Here is a 24051-nt window from a genome sequence, read left to right on the forward strand (position 1 = left end):
GATTATGGATGTTCACCTACATGTATGTCTGCATGCATGTGTGCATACAGTGCCCCTGGAAGTCAAGAGGGGCTGTCAGATCCCTCAGATTGGAGTTATAGGCAGTTATGTGCTGCCATGAGGGCACTGGGAATTGAACCCAAGGCCATAAAAGAACAACCAAGAGCTCTTAACTGATGAGCCATCGCTTCAGCTCCATACAATTTTTGTTTCAAACGTTTACTGTACCTTTTTTTTTTTTTGGTTGATTGTTGTTGTTTGGTTTTAGTGGTTCTTATGCCCTTAAAGATTTTTTTTTAAAGATTTAATTGTTATATATAAGCACACTGTAGCTGTCTTCAGACACACACCAGAAGAGGGCATCAGATCCCATTACAGATGGTTGTGAGCCACCATGTGGTTGCTGGAATCATACTGAGGACCTCTGGAAGAGCAGTCATTACCCTTAACCACTGAGCCATCTCACCAGTCCCAAAGATTTTTAAAAAAAACTATTGTTTAGGGCTTTTTCACTTAGTATATTTAAAAACAAAATGATTATTTTTGAAATGTGTTTAATGTTGAAACTGTGGGGTTTTTTTAAAGAAAATAATCAGGATTTTAATTGTAAAAAAAGATTACTTAGAGCATTTTTCACTGAATATTTCTCTTTTTTAAAATTTTTTTAAAAATGTTTTATTTATTTATTACATGTAAGTACACTGTAGCTGTTTTCAGACACTCCAGAAGAGGGAGTCAGATCTCGTTACAGATGGCTGTGAGCCACCATGTGGTTGCTGGGATTTGAACTCAGGACCTTTGGAAGGGCAGTCGGGTGCTCTTATCCACTGAGCCATCTCACCAGCCCATTAATGTTTTAATTGAAATAGAATGCAGCACTTTCCTTTCCTCCTTCTAGCCCCTCCCAACTACTATCCCTCAAACCTCTTCCCTGTCCTCCTCCAATCTCAGTTGTTGGCCTCTTCTTCCTTTTATTTATTGTTACCTATGTGTATATACATATGGTGTGTGTGTATAAAATACAACCTGTTGATTCCATTTTCCTTGGTGCTGTGTGTGTGTGTGTGTCTCTTTGTGTGTGTGTATATATATATATATATATATATATATATATATATATATATATATAGAGAGAGAGAGAGAGAGAGAGAGAGAGAGAGAGAGAGAGAGAGAGAAGAGAGAGAGTGAGTGTCAGGATTGCCTACTCTGCATTGGACAACCAGTCAGAGGCTCATCCCTCTGAGAGGGTAAATTCATCTTCTAGCAGTCATTAGTAGCCTGTAGTTCTTTGTCTAGGGTAGGACCCCATGAAAATTTACTGTTCCATGTTAACTTATTTACCGATACCATTGTTCTGTTCTTGTTTATTTCTACGAGAGGTGTTTTACAGCAGGCTTCTTAAGAAGTATTCCGGCTCTTGTAGCTTTCTTTCCTACCTTCAGAGTTGTTCCCTGAGCTGTAGGTGCAGGAGCTGTGGTAGAGATGTATCTTGTTGGGACAGGCTCGCCAGGATTTGTGTCTAGTGGTTTCTCTGTGATGGTCTCCTTCTCCCAGCTTTCTTTAGTTGCTGTCTTAGTGTTTAATTGATATGAAGAGATACCATGACCATGACAACTTTTATAAAGAAAACAATGTGACTAGGGTAACTTACAATTTCAGAGGCTCAGTTCTTTATCATCATGGTAGGAAGCATGGCATTATGCAGGAGACTTGGTGCTGGAGGATCAAGAGAGTTCTCCATCTTGATCTAAAGGCAGCTATGAGGAGACACTTCCTCCAACAAGACCACACCCCTAATAGTGCCACTTCCCATGGGCCAAGCACATTCAAATCACCACAGTTGCCTCTAGTTTTTTGTATGGTTGAAGACTCTTGAGCTTTCGCTTGTCCATGTTAGCATGTCTATCTGTGTTGTCCATATTCAGGTCATGTTTAGGTAGCCATGTTGCAAATACTGTATAGGTGTAGCTTCTGCCATTTCTAGGAGACACAATTTCACAATAAACCTCCAGTTCCTCTGGCTCTTAGACTCTGTCTGTCTTCTCTTCCATGATTATTCCTGAGCTACAGGAGTTGTCTTGTAGATGTATCGGTTTAATTTGGCTCCACAATTCAGTATTTTAATTAGTTGTGGCTTTCTGTAATGATCTTTATCTGTCACAAAACAAGTTTCCCTGATTTAAAAAAAAAATGGGGACTACACTTTTCCAGCTAGATCCTGGAGAGGAATAGAAATATTTCTTTTAATTAATTGAGAGTTTCATCTTTTCCTAGTCCAAAAATGTTCTTGTATTTGTATCAGGCCTAAATAGGCCTTTTCCTGCCTTGTTCGGCTAAATAAAATATCCAAAGGCCGTGCCAAAGATTGGTGTAGTCGTTGGATTACACACTGTCATTAGACAAAAATGCATTTGGAAGACCAAGACTCAGGATGTGATACACAGAGGTAACTTGATAGTTTAATTGCAAAGTTGTTGATGATCCAGACAGCGGCTTTTATAGTACTTGGCAGTCTCCATTGGGCCGCAGTCAGGAGAACAGCAGATGATTGGTTACATTGACAGCGAGATGGAGCCTCAGAGGTCTGTGCCATAGTACTGTGGATGTGCAGTGGAGGAGCGTGCTCTAGCTGCACAAGATGCAGTAGCCTCTCCTTTCCCTGAACTTTACTGAAGAATAGTGGAAATATCTGAAACATTTTAACGTAAACCTTTATAGTTTGTGGGTTTTTTTTTCTTTTGTAAAAGCAAAAAATAGCGAATATACTGTTAGTTCCTTGGGGTGGCCAGTGATCAGGGCAGTGATGGTCTATGATTTGGGGAAGTCTCGGTATTTCTTTTCTCTTTCTTTCTTTCCTTTTTTTTTTTTTTTCCGATAAATCAAACATGGGAAACTGACTTATGCTTTCATCTTTGTGTTTTATTCTTTTTTTTAAAGATTTATTTATTAATTTTATTTATGTGATGAGTACACTGTAACTGTCTTCAGACACAACAGAAGAGGGCATCACATCTCATTACGGATGGTTGTGAGCCACCATGTGGTTGCTGGGAATTGAACTCAGAACCTCTGGAAGAGCAGTCAGTGCTCTTAACCACTGAACCATCTCTCCAGCCCTGTGTTTTGTTCTATGTGAAGAAGTTCTCCGAGTCATTTAGCTTGATTCAGAATAGACCCAAGAAGCAGTGATAGAGGGGATGAGATTAAAGGATTCATCATTGGACCAAGAAACTGGTAGGATTAGGTTTGGGGAAAAAAAGAAAGCTGTTCAAAATGGTTTCGGGGGCTGGTGAGATGACTCAGTGGTTAAGAGACCGACTGCTCTTCCGAAGGTACTGAATTCAAATCCCAGCTACCACATGGTGGCTCACAATGAGATCTGACACCCTCTTCTGGTGCATCTGAAGACAGCTACAGTGTACTTAGATATAATAATAAATAAATCTTTAAAAAAAAAAAAAAAAAGAACGGTTTTAGAATTCCAACTAAAGCAAGTACATAAATAAAAGCACCATGCATGCCAGGTGGTGGTGGCACACACCTTTAATCCCAACACGGAGACAACAGAGACAGGAGAATCTCAGAGTTTAATGACAGCCTGGTCTACCAGGATAGCTAGGGTTACACAGAGCTGTCTGGGGTGGGGGTGGGGGGAGCTGGGGGGGGAAGAAAAAAGAAAAATAAATCGTGCTCAAAGACAGGAACTACTAGAAATGCTACACATTAGAAAATATATAAAATTTTAGCAGTGTTTCTGTGTAAAAGTAGCCCTCTGTAGTTAAGAAATAGGCATCTTTTGTGCTTGTAATCCCTGCATTCAAGAATCTGAGGCAGGAGGATCTGAAGTTCCTGGCAGCCTGAGTAAAACTAGAAATAAAACAATGTAAAAGCTGAAAAATATTTTTTCCCTTGTGGTGAAATGGGCAGTTTTCAAGCATTGACTTGACATACAGAATCACAGTATTTTCTATACATGGAAATGTTCTGTATCAATTACAATTTATTATTTATCTTTATTTCCTTAATTTGAATTTTTGATAAAATCATAACTATTTGCCAAGAATCAAGATGCACCGCCACTTTGAACATAAATTAAACCCTGATAGTAAAAAGGAAGAAAGCATAAGTAATTTAAAGACAGTGAAGTTGTGCCTGTCATGTGACCCTTTTGTCTATCCAACCATAATGAGTAATGTTATTAAACCATGCTTTTCAGTTAAAAGTCCTGTCAGATAAGCCGAGTATGGTACACACCTGTAATCCCAGCACTTGGGACTTGGTTATATAGTGAACCCAAGGCTAGCCTGGGCCTCAGAGAAGGGGGCAGGGGTGGGAGGGAAGGGAAAGGGGAGACAACAAGGGGGGGGGGACCAGGTAGCAACAATAGTAAAAGAATGTAATATACCCTCTCTGCTAGCAATTGATAGAAAAAACTAATAAAAATGATGACAAGTATTGAGTGAATATTATCAAATAAGTAAATGTGACATATAGACTTAACTGGAACATTAATTAGGTCTGGTGTAGAGGTCTTTTCAGACTCATGAAATATTTATATGTTTGGCCATTTGCTGAATCATAAGGAAATCTGAGCAAAAATCAAAGGATTAAAATCAGATATATTTATTACAGTTAAAAATTATTAACAAAATATAACTAGGATGTCCTTATGTTTGGCAGTTAAGCAGTACTTTTAATAGAATGAGTCAAATAATAATGAAAATTAGGATACCAATATCTTTAATAATATCCTAATAAAGCTATTATAGTACATTATTAAAGGCTTATGAAATAAAAACACCAGTAGTAAAGAAAATTTATAGTTTTTTTGGACTCCCCCCATACACCTTTTTCTTAAAGACAGGGTCTCATTATGCAGCCCTGGCTGGTCTATTGGCCTGGAACTCGCCTGCCGATGTCTCCTGAGAGGTTATAGCTTGCTTTTTTTGTTGTTTTTAAGGCAGGTGACTTACTATGTAACCACAGCTGGCCTGGGGTTTACCCTGCTTTTTACCTAACATTGAAGCCATGTGCCATTATACCTGTTGTTATAGCTTTAAATGCATATATTTGAAAAATAATTAAAATTTAGTGGGCTAAATGGCTCAATAAATTAAAAAAAAAGATCTCTCTTGATAGAAGAGATGCAATAAAGATCAGAAATGAACAAAATAAAAACCACATGTTTGTGATGCACAGGCTAACCAAGCAAAAGTTAATGGTGGGGAGGGGCTGTGGCTGAGTGACAGAGCACTTCTCTAGAATACACCAGCTCAACCCTAGCATTGAAGAAAGGCAAAGAAAATGCTAGTGATTTTGTATAAACTTAAGATGCTCTTATCAAAAAAGAAGGTATAAATAACCAAAGCAAAAGAATATAGCAGGGGAAATCACTATAGATACTGTAAAAGTTTATAAACACAGGATATTTTGAATAACTTTATGCCAATAACAGTAGCAGACAGCTAAGCAAGCATGATGACAAAAATGCCCGTGGTCACTGGGCAGGGATGACGCACACCTTTAGTCCCAGCACTCGGGAGGCGGAGGCAAGTGGATCCTCTGTGAGTTTGAGCCCAGCTTGATCTACAGTGTGAATTCCAGGATAGCTAGGACTACACAGAGAAATTCCGTATTCAAAAACCAAAAACCAAACCAAACAACCAAACAAACAAACAAACAAAAAACTCCTGTGGTCCCAAGTTGTTTCTGAGGCTGAGGAGAGAGGATTGAGACTACAAATCAAGATCAGCCCTGACCACATCAAAAGAGCTCATTCTAAATGAAAATAGAAGCAGAAAACAAAACAAAACCAGCAAACTCCTAGAACATAATTTAAAACTGATTCAAGAAAATACAAGGCCTAAATGATCTTAAAATAATAAAGAAACCCAACCAGAAGAGTAATTCTTCAAGGAAGACTCTAAGTTTAGATGGATGGCTTTACCAGCAAATTTTAACAAGCTTTAAAAATAACAATAATAATTTGAAACCTACATAACCCTTTCAGTCAAGAGAAAAGGAGGGAATGCTCCCAATCCAAATTGATGAGAGTAATACAATAATTCATGATGACATAAAAAACTTGAAGTGCATGTTAACAAGCTTAGTCTCGTATAAAGGATATCCAGTAGAGGTGGACAGCCTGGTAAGGACTTGTGTCAGAGAGCTCGGGGTTGTGTTAGTTACTTTCCTCGTTGCTGCAACACAGTGCAGCCCATCATGGAGTGGCCATGACAGCGGGAGCTTAGGGCAGTCACACTCCATCCAGATCTGGGAAGCCAGAAAGGTAATGCAGGTGCTCTGCCCCCCTTTCATCTGTTCATTCTGTCTGAGACCCACCTGGTCAGCAGTGCCACCCACATTCAGGGTGGGTCCTCCCTTCTTGTTAAACCTTTCTGGGAAGAAATGCAAAGAATACCCAGAGGTATTCTTTGGTAGTTCTCAGTCTAACCAAGTTGACAGTGAATATTAACCATCACACTTTACTTCAAGGTTATTATAAAATTTCTTTGACATTAGAAAATTGGTCTCAGCCGGGCGTGGTGGCGCATGCCTTTAATCCCAGCACTTGGGAGGCAGAAACAGGCAGATTTCTGAGTTCGAGGCCAACCTGGTCTACAGAGTGAGTTCCAGGACAGCCAGGACTACACAGAGAAACTCTGTCTCGAGAAAACCAAAAAAAAAAAAGAAAGAAAAAGAAAATTGGTCTCATCTATATTAATAGAATGAAAGATTTATGAGGATAAGAATTCTTCACAAAAAGAATAAAATAATGGCATAGTAAAAAGTCAAAATGGAAACTTCCTCCCTCAGGTTTCTTTCTACTCTTGGGAGTTCTTTCTCACATTTTCTTAATGAATCTATCTTTGCAAAAAAAAGGAAAAAAAGGAAAAAAAGGAAAAATGAAAATTCCATATTAATCTGATGAAATATAAAATCATATGATCATGATTATCTCAATAGAGGAATAAAAATTATTAATACATTTAACATCTATTACCAATAAAAGCCTTAGCAAATTTAGAAAGTTGTCTTAATTTCATACAGAGTCAACAAAGAAAACACTTGAAATTAGTAACAAAAAAGATAATTCTTTTATTCAGCATTATACTTGATGTTCTAACAAACAGGGTGAGGAAGTTGCGTAAATACATGAGAAGCACAGAGGAAGAAACAAAGGCTCCGTTATTCATAGCGCCATGGAAACAGTCTGAAGGGATCAGCAGACAAGTTTTGAACTAAAAGTTTACCAGGGCTGTCAGATACGAAATCAACATAGGACAATTATTTTACTTCTCTGTGTAACAAGTGGTTAGAAATATGTCACTCACGAAATAGTAGAATCTGGGAATATACCGACTTTTGTAAAGTCTCTAAGACAAATTATGAGGCTTTACCTGAATTGTTAAAGTGTGTCTTTGCTGGGGAGATGAGCGACTGAAAGGCTCAGTGTTGTAAGGATGTTTTGTCTTCCCACATTGTTGGAATTGTTGTGATTTGGAAAAGCTCTCAAAAAGTGTTCTTTCTTTGAGATTTAGCAAGTTCATTTTAAAACACAAGAAGAAATGCAAAGGACCTGGAAGCCAAGATAATAGGTTAAGAATTCCCAGGAGCCTGGTGCAACAGATGCATACCTTTAGCTAACTAGGGAGGCAGAGGCGGGATTTCTTGGATGTTGGTCCTTGCTGTCATGCAGGCATGGTGCATGAGGAGCTGAGAGTTCTGCATCTTGATTTGACTGCAGCCAGGAGAAACTGACTCTTCCATACTGGGTGGAGCCTCAAAGCCCACCCCTACAATGACACACTTCCTCTAACAAGACCATACCTCAGAACAGTACCATTCCTTATGGGCCAAGCAAATTCAAACCACCACACCAAATGTGGTATACATCTGCAATCACAACACTAGAAATACTAAGGCAGAATACTGTATTCAAGGTTAGCCTTCATCAAAAAGTAAATGGGTGTTGTGTTTGCATGTATATTTGTGTATCATGTGAGTGCATGGTGCTTTCAAAGACAAGAAGAAGGAGTCAGATCCCCTAGGACTAGAGTTATAGATGGTTATGAGCCACCATATGAGTACTGGGAATCAAACCCAAGTCCTCTGGAAGAACAGCCAGTGCTCTTAACTGCTGAGACATCTCTCCGGCCCCATATTGAAGCATTTTATAATTGACATTAATAATTCCTTTTATTCTTCCAGCTTTTAAAATTGAATTAAATTGTAGTTGATAAAGTAATTATTGTACTTTGTACTAAAGACATTCACAATATGTGATTGTATGCAAAGTGTTTATCCTTAAATACATAAAATTATGAATAATTTTATGTTGTAATTCTTTGGGAAGAAGAGGGTCTATATTTACTTTCCTCAAGATCATTGTTACGTGAAACTTGCCTTTACACAATTGCTTTTTACATTCACAAGACAGTGTGTGCGTTTAGGAGGTGCTTAGGCAAGATGGTGGTCTCTTTCTTAGATTACAGCCACTTGGTAGGCAAGCAGGAGACTTCCTTGGGGAGCATAGGATTCTCTGGAGCAGTGGCCCTGAGAAATGGGGATCAGAAGCTTTTGAAGATGGTGGTGATCACAACCATTGAGCTCACAGAAGGAAATCTTAATGCCAGCACCTCATTGCTTCTACTATTCTAGTGTGAACCATCGCTCATTGTACCCTTGTGGTATGACTTGAGCTTTGAGGATGAGGAAACCCATTAGCTGATAGAGAAAAATCGTCAGCTAAACTGTTTACCTCAGAACATCGGACAAGAATATGAATGAAGAAAGTGTGTGGAATAAGCTGACTGTAGAAGTAGAGCCAATGACTGGGAAAGACAAACAAGTCAAGTCTCAGGAGAACAGAGTAGCATGCTTCTAATTATAGCATAAAAGAATTTTTAAATGAGAACTATGATAATTTATACAGAGCATTTCTATAGAAATCCTCATAGTTGTGACTCAGGGGATTCTGTAGAAGAGTCCAGTGAACAGAAAAACATGCAAAGACAGCAAGTGGAGGCGCCACGCGTGAGGGTACAGTGCAGGGGACCTTTCCGGTCTGGAAGAAGGATTGAAATTGCTGGAGGGCAGCAAGATGGCCTAGTGAGCAGGTGCACTCGGTGCCAAGCCTCACACCCCGAGTTAGCTTCCCAGAACCTGAGAGGTCAGAGAGAACCAGCTCCAGCCAGTCATCCTCTGAGCTTCACACCTATGCAAAGTGTGCATGCGCTTTTTTTCCTTCCTCACTTTGTCTCTCCCTCCTCCTCTCCCTCCCTTTCCCTCCTCCTCCTCTTCTCTCTTTCTATCCCCCCACCCCCAGTCTTTCCCACCCTTCCTCTCTGTCATATGCTTGGATGAGAAAGTAGTAAAGTAACATCTAGAGATTACTGAGAGAGTAGTGTGCCCACACCTGCCCAAAATGTACCCCTGACTGCAGTTAGACGAGACCCTTGCAGATACGCAGGAGGCACGGGTGGGTTATCCTAGTCCTCCACCCACAGCTTTTCCTAGTCAGAGTTCTCACCAGGAATTCCCGCGCGGTGTGTTTAGCTGACTAGATGGACATGGGAGGGTGGGTCTCTGCGTTCCTGAGTGGACAGGTGAGCTAGAAGCTAGAGCAAATGCAGTCAGGTTGATTGGTTGGTTTTCTTTAGTAAGAGACACAGTTTCTGATTGCCTGTGTTCTTTTCCCTCCTCTCTTTCCTCGTGTGTATCTCTCTCTCTCTCTCTCTCTCTTTCTCTCTCTCTCTCTCTCTCTGTGTGTGTGTGTGTTTGTGTGTGTGTGTGTGTGATAATTAGTTGAGGGGCAGGCAGGGAGAGTGGGCCGGGGTATCAGTCCAAGCGAGCAGGCATATGCATGCCATGGCACACGTGGAGGCAGTGAGTACATTTCAGGAGTTCTTTCCCTCCTCCATGGCATCCAGAGAGCGAACTCAGGCAAAGTATGTAAACAAGTGCATTTACCCACCAAGCCATCTCAGCTGGCTCCTTCATTCCTGTTTTGTTGTTGTCTTGAGATAGGATCTCTGGATGCAGCCCAAGGCTAGCCTCAAACTCAAAATCTGTCTCAAGCTCCTGAATGCTGGGATTACAGATTTGTGCCCCCATGTTCTGACCTTTTATAAAGATAGCCACTGGGATCCAGTGAGGTGCTCTGTGGGGCAAAGGCTCTGCTGCCCATCCTGGCAACCTGAATTCAGTCCCCAGGACACCCCCCACACACACACACAAGCAAAAAAAAAAAAAAAAATTATTCTTAAAATTGATAGTCGCTTATGCTCTATATTCATTAATTCATTGGGAGTTGAAAATACTGATACGCTGGTTTGTTTGCTTTTGTTTTTGTTTTTGTTTTTGTTTTTTTTTTAACCTGTAACTAGACTATTTTCATCATTTAACTCTTTGGTTAGAATATCTAGGTTACTCAGTGATATCTTCACATAGAAAAGGCAAAATAAATGGTTAATTCTTTTTTTTAAAAGATTTATTTTATTTATTATATGTAAGTACACTGTAGCTGTCTTCAGACACTCCAGAAGAGGGAGTAAGATCTTGTTAAGGATGGTTGTGAGCCACCATGTGGTTGCTGGGATTTGAACTCTGCACCTTTGGAAGAGCAGTCGGGTGCTCTTACCCGGTGAGCCATCTCACCAGCCCTGGTTAATTCTTTTAATCAGTTCATAAGCTAATGAATTGGTTCTCTGTCTCTTTGGGGCAATATATCATTTTAAAATTATGAATTAATGTGTATAATGGATTTTATTCACTTTTTTGAAAAAGTTTTTTAAAAATTTAAGGTGGGAGGTGATCTTGCACTCTGTTTTGAAAAACGAAAAAATAAAAAAAGGGTCTGTGTGTGTGTGTGTGTGTGTGTGTGCGCGCGCGTATGCATGAACACGCACTAGCCTACAGAGACCAGAAGAAGGCATCGTATCCCCTAGAGCTAGAGTTACAGGCAGTTTTGATCTACCCATTGTGGATTCTAGGAACCAAACTCTGGTGGTCCTTTAGAAAAGCAGCAAGTATTCTTAACTAGTGAGCCATTTCTCTAGCCCTTCAACTACTATTTTTATTGAGGCTCACATTGTGTCATTGGGACCAAAAAAGATTCCTGGGTGTGTTTTAACAAAGAACTGTAACTTTCTTTAGTAAAGAGTTGGACATGGTTCAGTTGATAAAAAGGCACTTACTGGCCAGCCCTGACATCCTTCAGTGGATGGAGAAACCTACACTGAAAAACCTACACTGTTCTCTCGCCCCCACGAACACATCATGACCTTCTCTCTCACCCTCCCCACCCTTCTCTCTCATACACACATAGGAAGGTGGGTATTTTTGTATCTGATGACGTCTGGAACTTAGTGATGCAGCTTTGATAAAATGAGTGGTCAGTGTCTTAGAATGTGTATTACTTACAAAGAATAACAATTTTATTTTTAGTGTGTGTGGATAGTGAAAAGGAAACACTTTCTAGCACCAGTTTAAAGGAGTGTGTTTAATGGGTTACTTTGCCAGTTAATAAATGTTTCAATGCTTATATTGAACCAGTTTCCACAATAGGAATTATGGAGAAGTCAAGTAATTATGAAGCATACTAACTAATTTCAGTAAAACAAGTTCCAAAGATTGTTTTTAAGCCTTTATATTTTCTTTCAGATCTGTCACGAAATCGCCTCTCAGAAATTCCTATGGAAGCATGTCACTTTGTTTCTCTGGAAAGTCTTAACCTATACCAGAATTGTATCCGGTATATCCCAGAGGCTGTTCTAAACTTACAAGCTCTGACATTCCTAAATATTAGGTAAGAATGCTATTCTTTTGGAAAAAGTGGTTTTATATGACCTTTAATTTTTTCCTTTCAGTTACTAAAATATTTGCAGTTACTTCTCTGTTCACACCAGCAGTTTCTGATATGTTCTTAGGATATAGTAACTTTTCTCCCAAGTCTCTCTTGTTTCTCTGTTTATTTTTAGCTTTGCATAATTAATAGACTCTACTAGCTGTTAGTTTGATAGGCCTGTAGAAGTCTTGCAGATGTGGTTCTCCAGTTTCATTTTCAAATTAACTTTATCAAGTAAATACTAGGTCTGATGGCCTGGGATACAGCTTAGCTGTCGGAACATTAGCCTGGCATACTCAAGACACTGGGTTCAGTCCCCAGCAACACACACACACACACTACATTGTTACTTTTATTGTGTGTGTGTGTGTGTGTGTGTGCTGTAATGCATGCAGAGGCAGAGGACAGCCTTGTGGAATCGGTTCTCTACTTCCACTTTTGTATGGGTTCCAGGGATTAAATTCAGGTTGCCATATTTATATAGAAATTACCTTTATTTACTGAGCCATCTCATTGGACCATGGAAATATTTTGGTGCCCAGTTTATATTCCTTAAAAAACAATCCATCCCTGGGGCTGGTGAGATGACTCCATCGTTGAAAGTGTATACTGCTTTTTCAGGGAACTTGAGTCCAGTTCCTAGCATCCTTGTCAGACAGCTCGCAACTGCCTGTAATTGCAGCTCCAGGGGAATTGGATGCCCTCTTCTGGCTGCTTTGGGTGCTGCACTCACACCCATAAACCCACTCTGACACACACATAGACACTTAATTAAAAATAAAAATAAAACCTTAAAACATAAGATTCACTCCTTATATATATATTTAGTTCTAACAGTTTTAAAATCTTCTCATTAAAAATAACACTAGAGAAATTTTCTGTAAATGTTAACTATTTTTCTTAATAAACATATAGCAGTAGATTATTATTGGATTAATTTTTTTTTTTTTTTGGTTTTTTTCAAGACAGGGTTTCTCTGTGTAGCCCTGGCTGTCCTGGAACTCACTTTGTAGACCAGGCTGGCCTCGAACTCAGAAATCTGCCTGCCTCTGCTTCCCGAGTGCTGGAATTAAAGGCGTGCGCCACCATCGCCGGCTTAAAATTTTTTTTTAAGGTCCATGAAATATATTAAACAACAAAAAAGATCTTGAAAATAGGCAAAGACATGGCTCTAAAAGAATTATTATGGGGGTTAAATTTACATGATAATGCAGGGAATTGATTCAGCTGACAGAACTCAAATCTAGTATCCTATTTATTATTCTTTGTAAGACTTAGTTTTGTATCTAAAATGAAACATGGAGATATTTTTCTTCAGTGGTATCTGACCGCTCTGTCTTTACTTACTCACTTAGTCGAAACCAACTGTCAACATTGCCAGTCCACTTGTGTAACTTACCACTGAAAGTCTTAATCGCTAGCAATAACAAATTGGTCTCGCTTCCTGAAGAAATTGGACATCTCAGACATTTGACGGAACTTGTAAGTTAACATTTCATTTTTTGATTGTCCAATATACCTGTAGTCTTCTATATAATAAAAATCAAATATTAAGGTTGTTTTTAAAGTAATTTTATAGCATTGACTTGACAGTTTAATTAAGAAAGACTTCAATGTACAAATCTTAATATCACCACACAAAATAGGAAAATGTCATTGGTTATTTTCTATTCAGTATTAAATGATTTGTATATTACTAAACCTTTGAGACATAAGTTAATAATGTAGTTGAGTTTTCATTTTTTTTATTTATTTATTTATTTATTTATTTTGGTTTTTCGATATAGGGTTTCCCTGTGTAGCCCAGGCTGTCCTGGAACTCTGTAGACCAGGCTGGTCTGGAACTCAGAAGTCCGCCTGCCTCTGCCTCCCAAGTGCTGGGATTAAAGGCGTGCGCCACCACTGCCTGACTGAGTTTTCAAATTTTTATATCAATATTTTTATGATATTTATTAACCTTCATAAATGAATGGGCATTCCAAAAGTTACTCTTTGATTTTTTTTGTATGTTTGTTTTCTTGCCATACCTTTGGAATATGTAGCCAACTATAATTTGCTATTACATATTTTCTAAGATACTATTAAACTTCATCTACTATTATTTGTGAATACACAAGAAACTATCTTTGTTTGTTTGTTTGTTTATGTCAAAACAGGATTGTTCTGTGTAGCTTTTGCTGTCCTAGAACTTTGTTCTAAACTAGGCTGGCCTTGAACTCACAGAGATCTGCTTTCCTCTACCTCCCAAGTGCTAGGCTTAAAGGTGTGCCCCACTACTGCCCTGCCCAGGAAACCATCTCTTAATGATTTATGTTTTGAGTTAGTTTAGGAGGTAAACTGTTTATATCCCCACAATTATATTATAAGCTGGACTAATATGGTCTGCATTTTATAGCTAGGAAACTAGTACTCATGCGACATAATTTGCCAGAGGCTGTGCCACCTTAGGATTGGAAATCAGCCTCCTTGAACTAAAGCCTGTCCTGCATTACTTGAAATGATCAAATGCAACTGTGTCCATTGAGATTTAGAAATATAGTTTATCAATAAAGATGGTTGTAAACAGAAAAAGAAAGGTACAGGACTGGAGCGATGGCTCAGAGGTTAAAAGCACTGACTGCTCTTTTAAAGGTCCTGAGTTCAATTCCCAGCAACCACACAGTGGCTCACAACCATCTGTAATGGGATTCGATGCCTTTTCCTGGAGTGTCTGACAGCTACATTGTACTCATATACATAAAATAAATCTTTTTTTTTAAAGAAAGGTATAAATCTAGCTAGACAAATTAGATTACTTTGGTAGGAGGACTTTAAATATAACAGGTTATATGTTAAAAATTCACAGACATTAAATCTAGAGTTGGGATTTTAGGCTACTATTTTTGTGCTAGCTAGAGTTTGGAAATAAAACCCAAAATGTATGTTTTGGGGGCATTCTTTAGAACTTGGTTTGTTAGCAGGAAGTAGGTATAACTTACACTCTAAGTTCTTTTCTTTATTTTTTCCATTTTAATTTATTTTATTTATTATATTTATTTTATTTAAATTTTTCATCATATTCTTTGATCATATTTTTTGAAAAAGGTTGTACTTTATAACCTGCACTGCCCTTGAACTCAGTCTTCCTGCCTTAATTTCCCAAATTTTTAGCATCAAATCAATTAAATGTTTTAACTACTTATAGAACCCTGAGTTCTCAGCAGATAGATGCCTGTTTGAGAAACTCCTGTTAGTTTTCTTGAGAAGGTGCTAATTGATGCCCTCAGTTATGCAGGGGACTTCTGACAGAGGGAGGAACTTTAAAGACTCTGGTTTCCCTGATGGTATTATTCTTACCACATCCTTCTCTCTTTCCTTCCCACCTCCATTTCTGGGTGAGAGTAAATGTCTTTCTATTGACATGGGTGTTTTCTGAGAGATACAGCATAAAGTACTAAAATCTTAGCCACAGACCCACATTCTGTGACTTTTCAACTTCTTTTACTGCCCCTTTTAAATTTGATGCTTAAAGCACTGGACTTCAAAGTCTAATTTTTGATCCTACTTCAGTCATTGATGAATAGGAAAGGTGAAAATTATATTCTTTTCTCTTTTGAAAAAGATAAAAATAATGTTTGGGGCCAGACAACCCTCATTCCGTCCCTGAGTTCAGGTGGTAGAGAAGAACCAAACCCCACAAACTGTCCTCCGATCTCCACACTCAGCAATATCCCCTACTGCCTCGGACCCACAAATAAATAGTAAATGTAATAAAAGCCTTAAGGCTGTGTAAGGCTGGCGCAGCTGCGTGGTGAGCGGCCCGGCTTTGTACATGGTGCTCTTTTGCTTTCTCTAGTGTGCTGGAGGCTTCTCACTATCCAAGTACAGTGTGAGCTCCTTCTGCTGCACATGATCATGGCCTATAAATCATTCTGGCCAGTCTCAGAACTATGGGACTTTGCATATTTTCATCTTGGAAGCTATAGCTAGTCACTCTTTCAAGTCCATTGAAATCAAGCTTTTAAGCAAGCTACCAGCAGGCCTCTGGATCCTGTATATTAGACTCAGATTGACTGGATACTACCAGCCTGCTTTTCTATAGCTTTGAGTTGTGTATGCTTTAGTATTTCTCTTTACATGCAGTTGGATAAAAATAGAGTCATTCCTTACGCTTTAATTTTATATTTTTGAACAATCTAACTGGTACTTTGAAAAATGGCAGCTTTTCTGTACATTTTTTTTTTTTTTTTTCGAGACAGGGTTTCTCTGTACAGCCCTGGCTGTCCTGGAACTCACTCTGTAGACCAGGCTGGGCTCGAACTTAGAAATCTACCTGCCTCTGTGTTGGGATTAAAGACATGTGCTACTATACCCGGCTTGTACAATAACTTTTAATAATTTAAAATTATTAAAATTTTAAGTAGAATAGTATAACATAAAATATAATTTTTCTGCTTTACCTTTTTGCCAACATTTTTATTTGATCTAGTATTCTAGGCTTTCTACTAATAACTTAAGCCATATAATTTTAATTTCAAAATTTTTTATAAACCTATATAAAAAAATGGATTAAAAAGCCTATAAATTAAAATAAAGAGAGTACAAACTGAATTATTTTCAGGTACAAGATGATTTTATGCACACACACATATAAACACCAGGAAAATTATCTAATCTCATTTTGTAATAGTTTAAAGCAGGTAACTTTATGATTAAAATAATCTTACCTTTGTACTCTTTGAAATAGGATGTAAGCTGCAATGAAATTCAAACTGTACCTTCCCAAATTGGTAATCTGGAAGCCTTGAGAGACTTTAATGTAAGAAGAAATCATCTTGTACGCTTGCCTGAAGGTAAGAAACTATGAAATAACTGTTTTGTTGGTATTTGTTTTTTTATTTTAAAGGTCTCTCAGACTGATGGGCAGAAGCCAAAACTGTGTACAAGTTAGAGCCAGTACGTACTTAAGCTCTAATGACTTATTTAGCTAGCATCATCTACTCTAGCATGCACTTTAGAAAACTATGACGATCTGGGCTCCTGGCATGGGCCTGTTATCCTAGCTACTCAAGAAGGTAAGGCAGGAGGGTCACCATACAGGCCTACCGAGTAACCCTTTCTGAAGGCCAGAGTTACAGAGAGGGGAGTCATGAGTCTTGATGGGCAACACGTCAAGACCCTGTCTGTCTTCAGAGAGAGACAAGAGGGAGACAGACAAAGACAAAAGAGGGATAGGCCATGGAGTTCAGTGGTGCAGCGCTTGGCTAGCACTCGAGAGTGGAGGTTCAATCCCCAACACCAGCAAAACAACAAAACCTTGAGAGAAAAATTTTGGTAACCCTTGCTCAGTGATTCCATTTTTCCATCCTCTTGACTCCTGAGCTATTGCAGTTGATCCTTCATGGCAGTGTAGGTGTGAATTTAACCAGGCACAACCGTGGGGAGAGGTGTAGTGTACTTAATGAAGGGGTATCTGGTGTGATGCGTTAGTCTACTTTATTTCTTTATTAATGCACTGTGGAAATTCAGTAGGATCGGTAGAGTTGGAGTTGAATGTAATTTTATCCCTCACTAGAAACGTTCAGTCTGCTGAAGTGTGTGAAGGTGATTCGCAGTAACAAATGAAGTGAGTCTGTAGGAGAGGACAGGTTGTCCATAAATTCTGATGTGTGGATTTGAGTGACAGAATGATTAAACAAATTAAAACACATCAAGTGTTCATAAAGGAAAGACTGAAAATGAGAATGAGAACCATTTTTAATTAAATGCAAACTATATTAATATAGTTTAGTAATGTAAAATTTCTGACATAAATGAGCTTCCATGTGTAAGAATCACCATGAGCCGATCATTGTGGTAGCATGTGACAGGCACACGAAAGTTTATTTATATAAAAAAATTTCCAGAAATAAAAATCACCATTAAAAAAAAAAATAGGGGGCTGGAGAGATGGATCAGTGGGTAAGATCCCAGCAACCACATGGTGGTTCACACCCATCCATAATGAGATCTGATGCCCTCTTCTGGGTTGTCTGAAGTCAGCTACAGTGCACTTACATATAATAAATAAATAAATCTTTAAAAAAAAAAAAGTGTGTGTGTGTGTGTGTCCTCCTAATCCTCTAGATCAATTCAAAGCAAATTCTAGAAAATAATTGATGACTGTTTCAGAATATGTATTTAAACCTAAGGAAGAGTCTTGTATGATGCGCCTGTACCTCAGCACTGGTGGGATGGACTGGAGTGAGCGAGAGGCCTGCTTCACTAGAGAGACCTTGTCCCAAACTAAACAAGGAAACACAGCAGCGGCATTTCCATAACAAAGATTTGGGTTCTATAAGCCACGACAGAATTTATAATAAATGTTAAATAATGATGCTTTTGCTTTTACTGCCAAATCCAAACGTTTGTCTCTCTTTAGCCCTCATCTTTCTTACTCTCTAACCCTCCTCTCTTTCCCTTCCCCCTCTCTCCATGCCGGCCCCTCTCTCTTTCTACCTTCTCTCCTTTCTCCCTGCCTTTCTACAATAGAGCTCTAAAACCACATACACACACACACACACACACACACACACACACACACAAATCCAAACGTTTATTCCAGTTTGACGGAGTGAAATGATTAGTTATAACCTACGTTTGACACATTAGAAAAGGCTTTCCTCAGTTCCCCTGTGTACACTTACCATCACTCAAGCTGGTGCCTCCCATGCTGTCACAGCCCCCCATGCTGTCACAGAACTTGTCTGGTCACCTTCACACCCACCTGCTTGCCTGCAGACCTTTCCTCCGTTATTTCTTGGCATTTACCACCAACTCAGGGTGGGAAAGCAGGAATTATGACCAGTATCTTAATCTCACACTTTAATTTCTCAGTCTTCCCCGCCCTCCCTCCTACCTCACTCCCAATATTCAAGTTTCAGTGGAGTGTAGCCTAGGGACTGAAAACTGAACAGGGGCCTCGTGCACAGTAAGCAGGTTGCTATTGCTAAGCTGTGTTCCCATCCCACTTTTTCTCATTTTATTTGCATTTGAAACAGTTCACCTTGCTTTGGCTGTCCTGAAATTTTCAGTCCCATGTCTCAACTCCTGAGTGGCTGGGATTACACCCACCAACCCACTTACAGTGCCAGGTCCAACACTCTTTCTAGGGCCATCCCTTAAATCAGGGCCTAGTCACCATCCTCAAGGCTTGCTCATTTTGAAGGATGAAATATTGATGAAAATATTGAAGTTTGGGCTTTCGTATGTGTTTGGGTTTTCGTATGTGTGTGTTTGGGTTTTTTTCCCCTGATAGTGTAGCCTAGGCTAGCCTCAATTTCATATCACTCCAGCTTCTGCCTTATGAGTGCTGGGATTGCAGGTTAGTGCCACCATGCCTGGCAACGTGGAGGTTTTGATGACAAGTACATTGTAATAATCATCTAATTTATCTCTATTATAAACCGTTTTAAATATGAATTACAGTTTTCGATGTTTAATTGCATGGTTTGTAATCAGCATGTTAACTAGCCTGAGATGGTGGGAAGTTTATTTGAACATTAACAAGGAATCTATGACATTGCTTTTTTTAGTTAGTGATGTATCTTTTGTTCCATTACCATTCTCATTTTTAATTAATTTTCACTAAATATCACTGAAAAATATTTAAAAGCTCAGAGTAATTATTAATATCGATTATTAATATTTCTTTTCCTCATGCGATCTCCACCCCCACCTCATTTCCAGTATTCAATTTTCAGTGGCCAGGATCACGTTTATTAGGTTTGTTGATTGTGTCCTCTAGTATTTCTTGACTGTTTTTAAATGGTAGTTTGGGAAAGAAGGTGTGTGTGTGTGTGTGTGTGTAAGGGTTAGAAGCATAGTCTTGCTATATAGTTGTGGCTAGCCTGGAACTTACACCGTTACAGCCCAGACTTCTGGCAGTTCTCCTGCCTTAGCCTCCTGAGTGTGTACAGGTGCTGCACCTAGCTGACTTGGTGTTGAGACCTCAGTGTCTCTGGGTCATGTACAATCTGCATACAGCATCTCAGAAGTTCTGAGTACATTGGGCAGAAATTGTTGAAGAGTAGTTAAGCAAGAGGTAATTAAGCATTTTACTGAGGGAAACGCCATGTCGGTTTCTAAAGACCTTTTCTATGAGACTGTGTAGTTTCTCTAGAGAAACATGTGTCTGGCATCTCTTGTTTACGATTGTATGCATTTCTGATTACTGGCCTTCAGGAATGGGCTAAGGCAGGGCAGGTGGAAAAGGTGGAGTTGCCAGGTCTTTATGTTTACATCCTCTGTCTCCCACTGTTGACACGGCCTCACTCCCTAAGTCCAGAGCCTGTCGGTACGATTTCAGTAGAGGATAACTTTCTGGTTCCTGTGGTGTGACTATGAGTGCCCATCTGAGTGACTTGGGACTGTGTCACAGGCATCTTCTGTGTAACTTTAGCTGCTTATCAAGAAAGACTCCAAGTATCCTCCTTTTATTTACTCATTTTTATGGTATCTAGTTCCTGAGGGCTAAGTAATCCTGGGACTGGGGAAAGGTTCACACTGCTTGATTTTTGGTAGTATTCCTGTCTCTAGGCAATCAGTTTTAGTTTATACTCTGTTAGTTCCTAAGAATAAAGGTAGATGATTCTTCAAATTCACCACATTTAACTGGTAGCATGTATAAAACTAGTTTCAAATTATCAGTGATTGTTCCTTCCACTGTACCTCACGCAGAGCTGGCAGAGGTGCCTTTGATACGGCTCGACTTCTCATGCAATAAAATCACAGTCATCCCTGTTTGTTACCGGAACCTCCGGCACCTCCAGGTGATCACCTTGGACAACAATCCCCTTCAGTCGCCTCCTGCACAGGTAAGCATGGGTAAAGTCTACTGAAGGCAGCTTCTGCTGGGAAGGTAAAGGTATGCACTGTGTCTGTCCCCATTCACCACTACTGCTGCCGCCACACACTCCCTTAATAAAGGGATGGAAGAGAGCCCTTTCGGCATGTCTGCGTGCACACGCGTGTGTGTGTGTGTGTGTGTGTGTGTGTGTGTGTGTGTGTGTGTGTGTGTGTGTGCTTTATGTGAACCAAAGGTTGACGATAAGTGTCTTCCTCTGCCTTACTCTTTTTTGTTTGTTTGTTTTTGGAGACAGCACTCCAGAAACCCTGAACTCTCACTAACCTCTCACTGAACTTGGAGTTGAGCGATTCAACTAGCCTGACCAGCCAGCAAGCCTGAGAGCCTCCCGAGTCCACCTCCCCAGTGTCTGGTGCATGTGTGTGGGTTCTGAAGACCCAAGCGCAGGCCCTCATGCTCACACAAGCCAGCCACTTTGCTGGCCGTGCTTTCTCTTTCTCCCCAGTCTTAAGCACTTTCAGTTGAATTTCTCACAAGTTCGTTTTCTGGCCAGGTGATGGTGGCACATGGCTTTAATCCCAGCACTTGGAGGCAGAGCAAGTAGATTTCTAGTTCTAGGACAACCAGGGCTATACAGAGAAACCCTGGCTTGGAAAACAACAATAACAAGAGCAAAAACAACAACAATAAAGAAGCTAGTTTTCTAATTAGATTTGAGTTAATTGTTTTGTATTTTTCTCCTATTAAAGCTTGAATTGGGGAACATAAATGGCATAGACCACAGCCTTCCAAACTAATAGTTACCCGTGCATTCATGTTGCCCTTGTTTCTGTGTTCCCCCTTCCTGTAGTGTTGAGTTCCTCATTTAACCAGCTGGCTCATTTGTTTGTAACTGAAATAAAACTAGTAACTCTGAGGCAGATTATATCCTGTAAGCCATAAAATATTTGCCACTCCCATAATTTTCACTTTGAGCATTCTTAAAAGTTATTTTCCCATTGCATCTGTGCACAAGTGCTCTGACACGTGGTTCCCTGCCTTTATATGGGTTCCAGGGAACCTCACTGTGCAGGCTTACGATGCTGTGAAAGTGCTTCATAGCTACACAAAGGTTTTGTATTAGTCAGTTGTTAATCAATGACTAAATACTTGAGAGGAAGTAAGTAGAGCTGGGCGTAGTGGCACACGCCTTTAATCCCAGCACTCGGGAGGCAGAGGCAGGCAGATTTCTGAGTTCGAGGCCAGCCTGGTCTACAGAGTGAGTTCCAGGACAGTCAGGGCTACACAGAGAAACCCTGTCTCGAAAAACAAAAAACAAAAAACAACAACAAAAAAAGGCTTCTGGTTTTAGAGGTTTCAGCCTTTGGGGGGGCGGGGGGAGGGAGAGAAAGAGAACGAACACATGCAGGAGAGGTGGTTCATCAATTAAGAACACTGTTTTTCCAGGGGACCTAGTCCCACTAGTGACCCAGCATCCAAAGGGCTGCTTACAACTGTTTGGAACTCTAGTTCAAGGGGATCTAATATTCTCTTCTGGCCTCTGTGGGTCCCAGGCATGAACATGGTACACAGACATGCATGCTAACAAAACACCCATACACATAAAATAATAGTAATATTTTTAAAAAGAACACCTGTATTTCGGATGAATAGTAATTTGACTGCATTTGTCATTTTATTTAGATATGTATAAAAGGCAAAATCCACATATTTAAATACCTGAACATACAAGCTTGTAAGATTGCCCCAGATCTGCCAGATTATGAACGGAGACCCTTGGGATTTGGATCCTGGTAAGTATGTCTTATTCTTGTGTCATAGTACATCACAGAAAAAAAAAAAATCAAGTAAACTTTATTCTTAAATTGCCTGGCCTTAAAATGCTTATATCAAATGCTTATATAGATCCTAGAAAGTGTAGTCTAAGTCAGTCTCTTGCAGCTTGTGCACTATTAACATTGTAGCCCAGGCAGCTCTTTGTCAGGAGAGGCAGTTCCCTACTTGTGTATGTCAGCATCCTGGCCCTGATGGTCCCTATTTCGTGGATAGTTAGTGGCATCCTGACCTCTACCTCCTAGATACCAATAACACACTGAAATATTTCCAGATAGCCAAATATTGCCACTATCTCTGGTCGGCCCCCAGTTGAAGTTCAGTGGTTTGAATGGCTTGAACACTAACCTTAGCTCTGCCACTGAAGAGATTTCTGACTTACAGCAAGTCACCTCAACATTTGGTTCAGTGTAAAGAGGGATTGGCTTTGCTGCATGTTGACATTACTTCAGGATCTTCTAGTCTATGACTCCCTTAGTGACATAGCACATGCCGTGTAAGATCATCTGTCTGCTTGGCACTCCCAACTGTGTGGAGCAGTCTCAAGTACAGGAATTCAATTGAAAAGTCTTCCAAAAGTTGAGATAGCTGTCCCAGTAAAGATGCTGTGATGGTCATAGACTTCACTCAGGAGAACTTCCCAGGGCTTGCTTTGGAATCTATCAGGTTTTGCTGAGACCACATTTCAGATGAACTTGCTTTGCAATTTTCTAGACTAAAATAGATCAACAAATGTCTGTATGGTTTCTAAAAGCAGATACAGCCAGGCATTGGTATGGTATATTAAATATGTATCATGTTCAAAAAAGACAATTTAATATAGCTTTAAGGCTTTATTAGAAATTATTAAAATGAAAGATTTAAGTGTTTCATATTATACAGGAGTACTCTGAAGCTGTCTGAAAATTGCACTTACATATCCCACCCTGTGCTGCAGATCCACCTCCCTATGGTACTCCTCAGCTGAGCATGTGGCATACACAGGCACTGCTCAGAAAATAGTTGCTGAATGAAAGAAATGCTGACTTAACCAGGCAAATACTGCTTTCCTCCACGTAAAACCATCAGGAAGATCTTTGTAATGACATTCCAGGGTGCTTAGCCTGGCTATTAGATTGAAGACTTGGACTGAAGGCTATTTGAACAATAGCTCTAACCTAGTTGCTTAAGCATAGGCAGCAGAGAGACAACCACACTGAGCACACCTACCGAGAACACCCTCAGCTCAGTGTTCATCTCTGGGAGGAGTGGCACAGGAAAAGATGCTAAGGGCATGGCAGGTGAGGTGTGGGCAGTTGGTAGAGGTTGAGTGTGGTCTTGTGCCATGCATAGGCCGCTTGGAGGAGGAGGATGCTGGCAGTAAAGAATATGAAAGGGTTTTCATTTCACCATCTGTTTTCTCTCTCTGGTTGCTTTTTCTCCTAACTCAGTTAATTGCTCTTGATATGGAAATAAATGTTTGTTAGGTATGAACAAAAGCTTTGTTTTTCCTATTTTAAGTTTTCATTAAAGATATTTTATGTGGTACTCTAACAAGACTTAACAA

General features: G+C 39.7%; 1 protein-coding gene across 8 annotated transcripts in view; it reads left to right on the forward strand.

Annotated features, from left to right (window-relative positions):
* Lrch3 (leucine rich repeats and calponin homology domain containing 3) overlaps positions 1-24051 on the forward strand; it is a 96807-nt gene that overhangs the window by 24806 nt on the left and 47950 nt on the right. For all 8 annotated transcript variants that reach the window (XM_021209078.2, XM_021209079.2, XM_021209080.2 and 5 more), the window contains exons 2-6: positions 11665-11809; positions 13204-13330; positions 16575-16680; positions 20546-20682; positions 22356-22465. In XM_021209078.2, coding sequence (XP_021064737.1) covers positions 11665-11809; positions 13204-13330; positions 16575-16680; positions 20546-20682; positions 22356-22465 — 625 coding nt within the window. The remainder of the gene's footprint in view (positions 1-11664; positions 11810-13203; positions 13331-16574; positions 16681-20545; positions 20683-22355; positions 22466-24051) is intronic.

Source organism: Mus pahari, chromosome 12 (genome assembly GCF_900095145.1).
Source record: "Mus pahari chromosome 12, PAHARI_EIJ_v1.1, whole genome shotgun sequence".
NCBI classification, from domain to species: domain Eukaryota; kingdom Metazoa; phylum Chordata; class Mammalia; order Rodentia; family Muridae; genus Mus; species Mus pahari.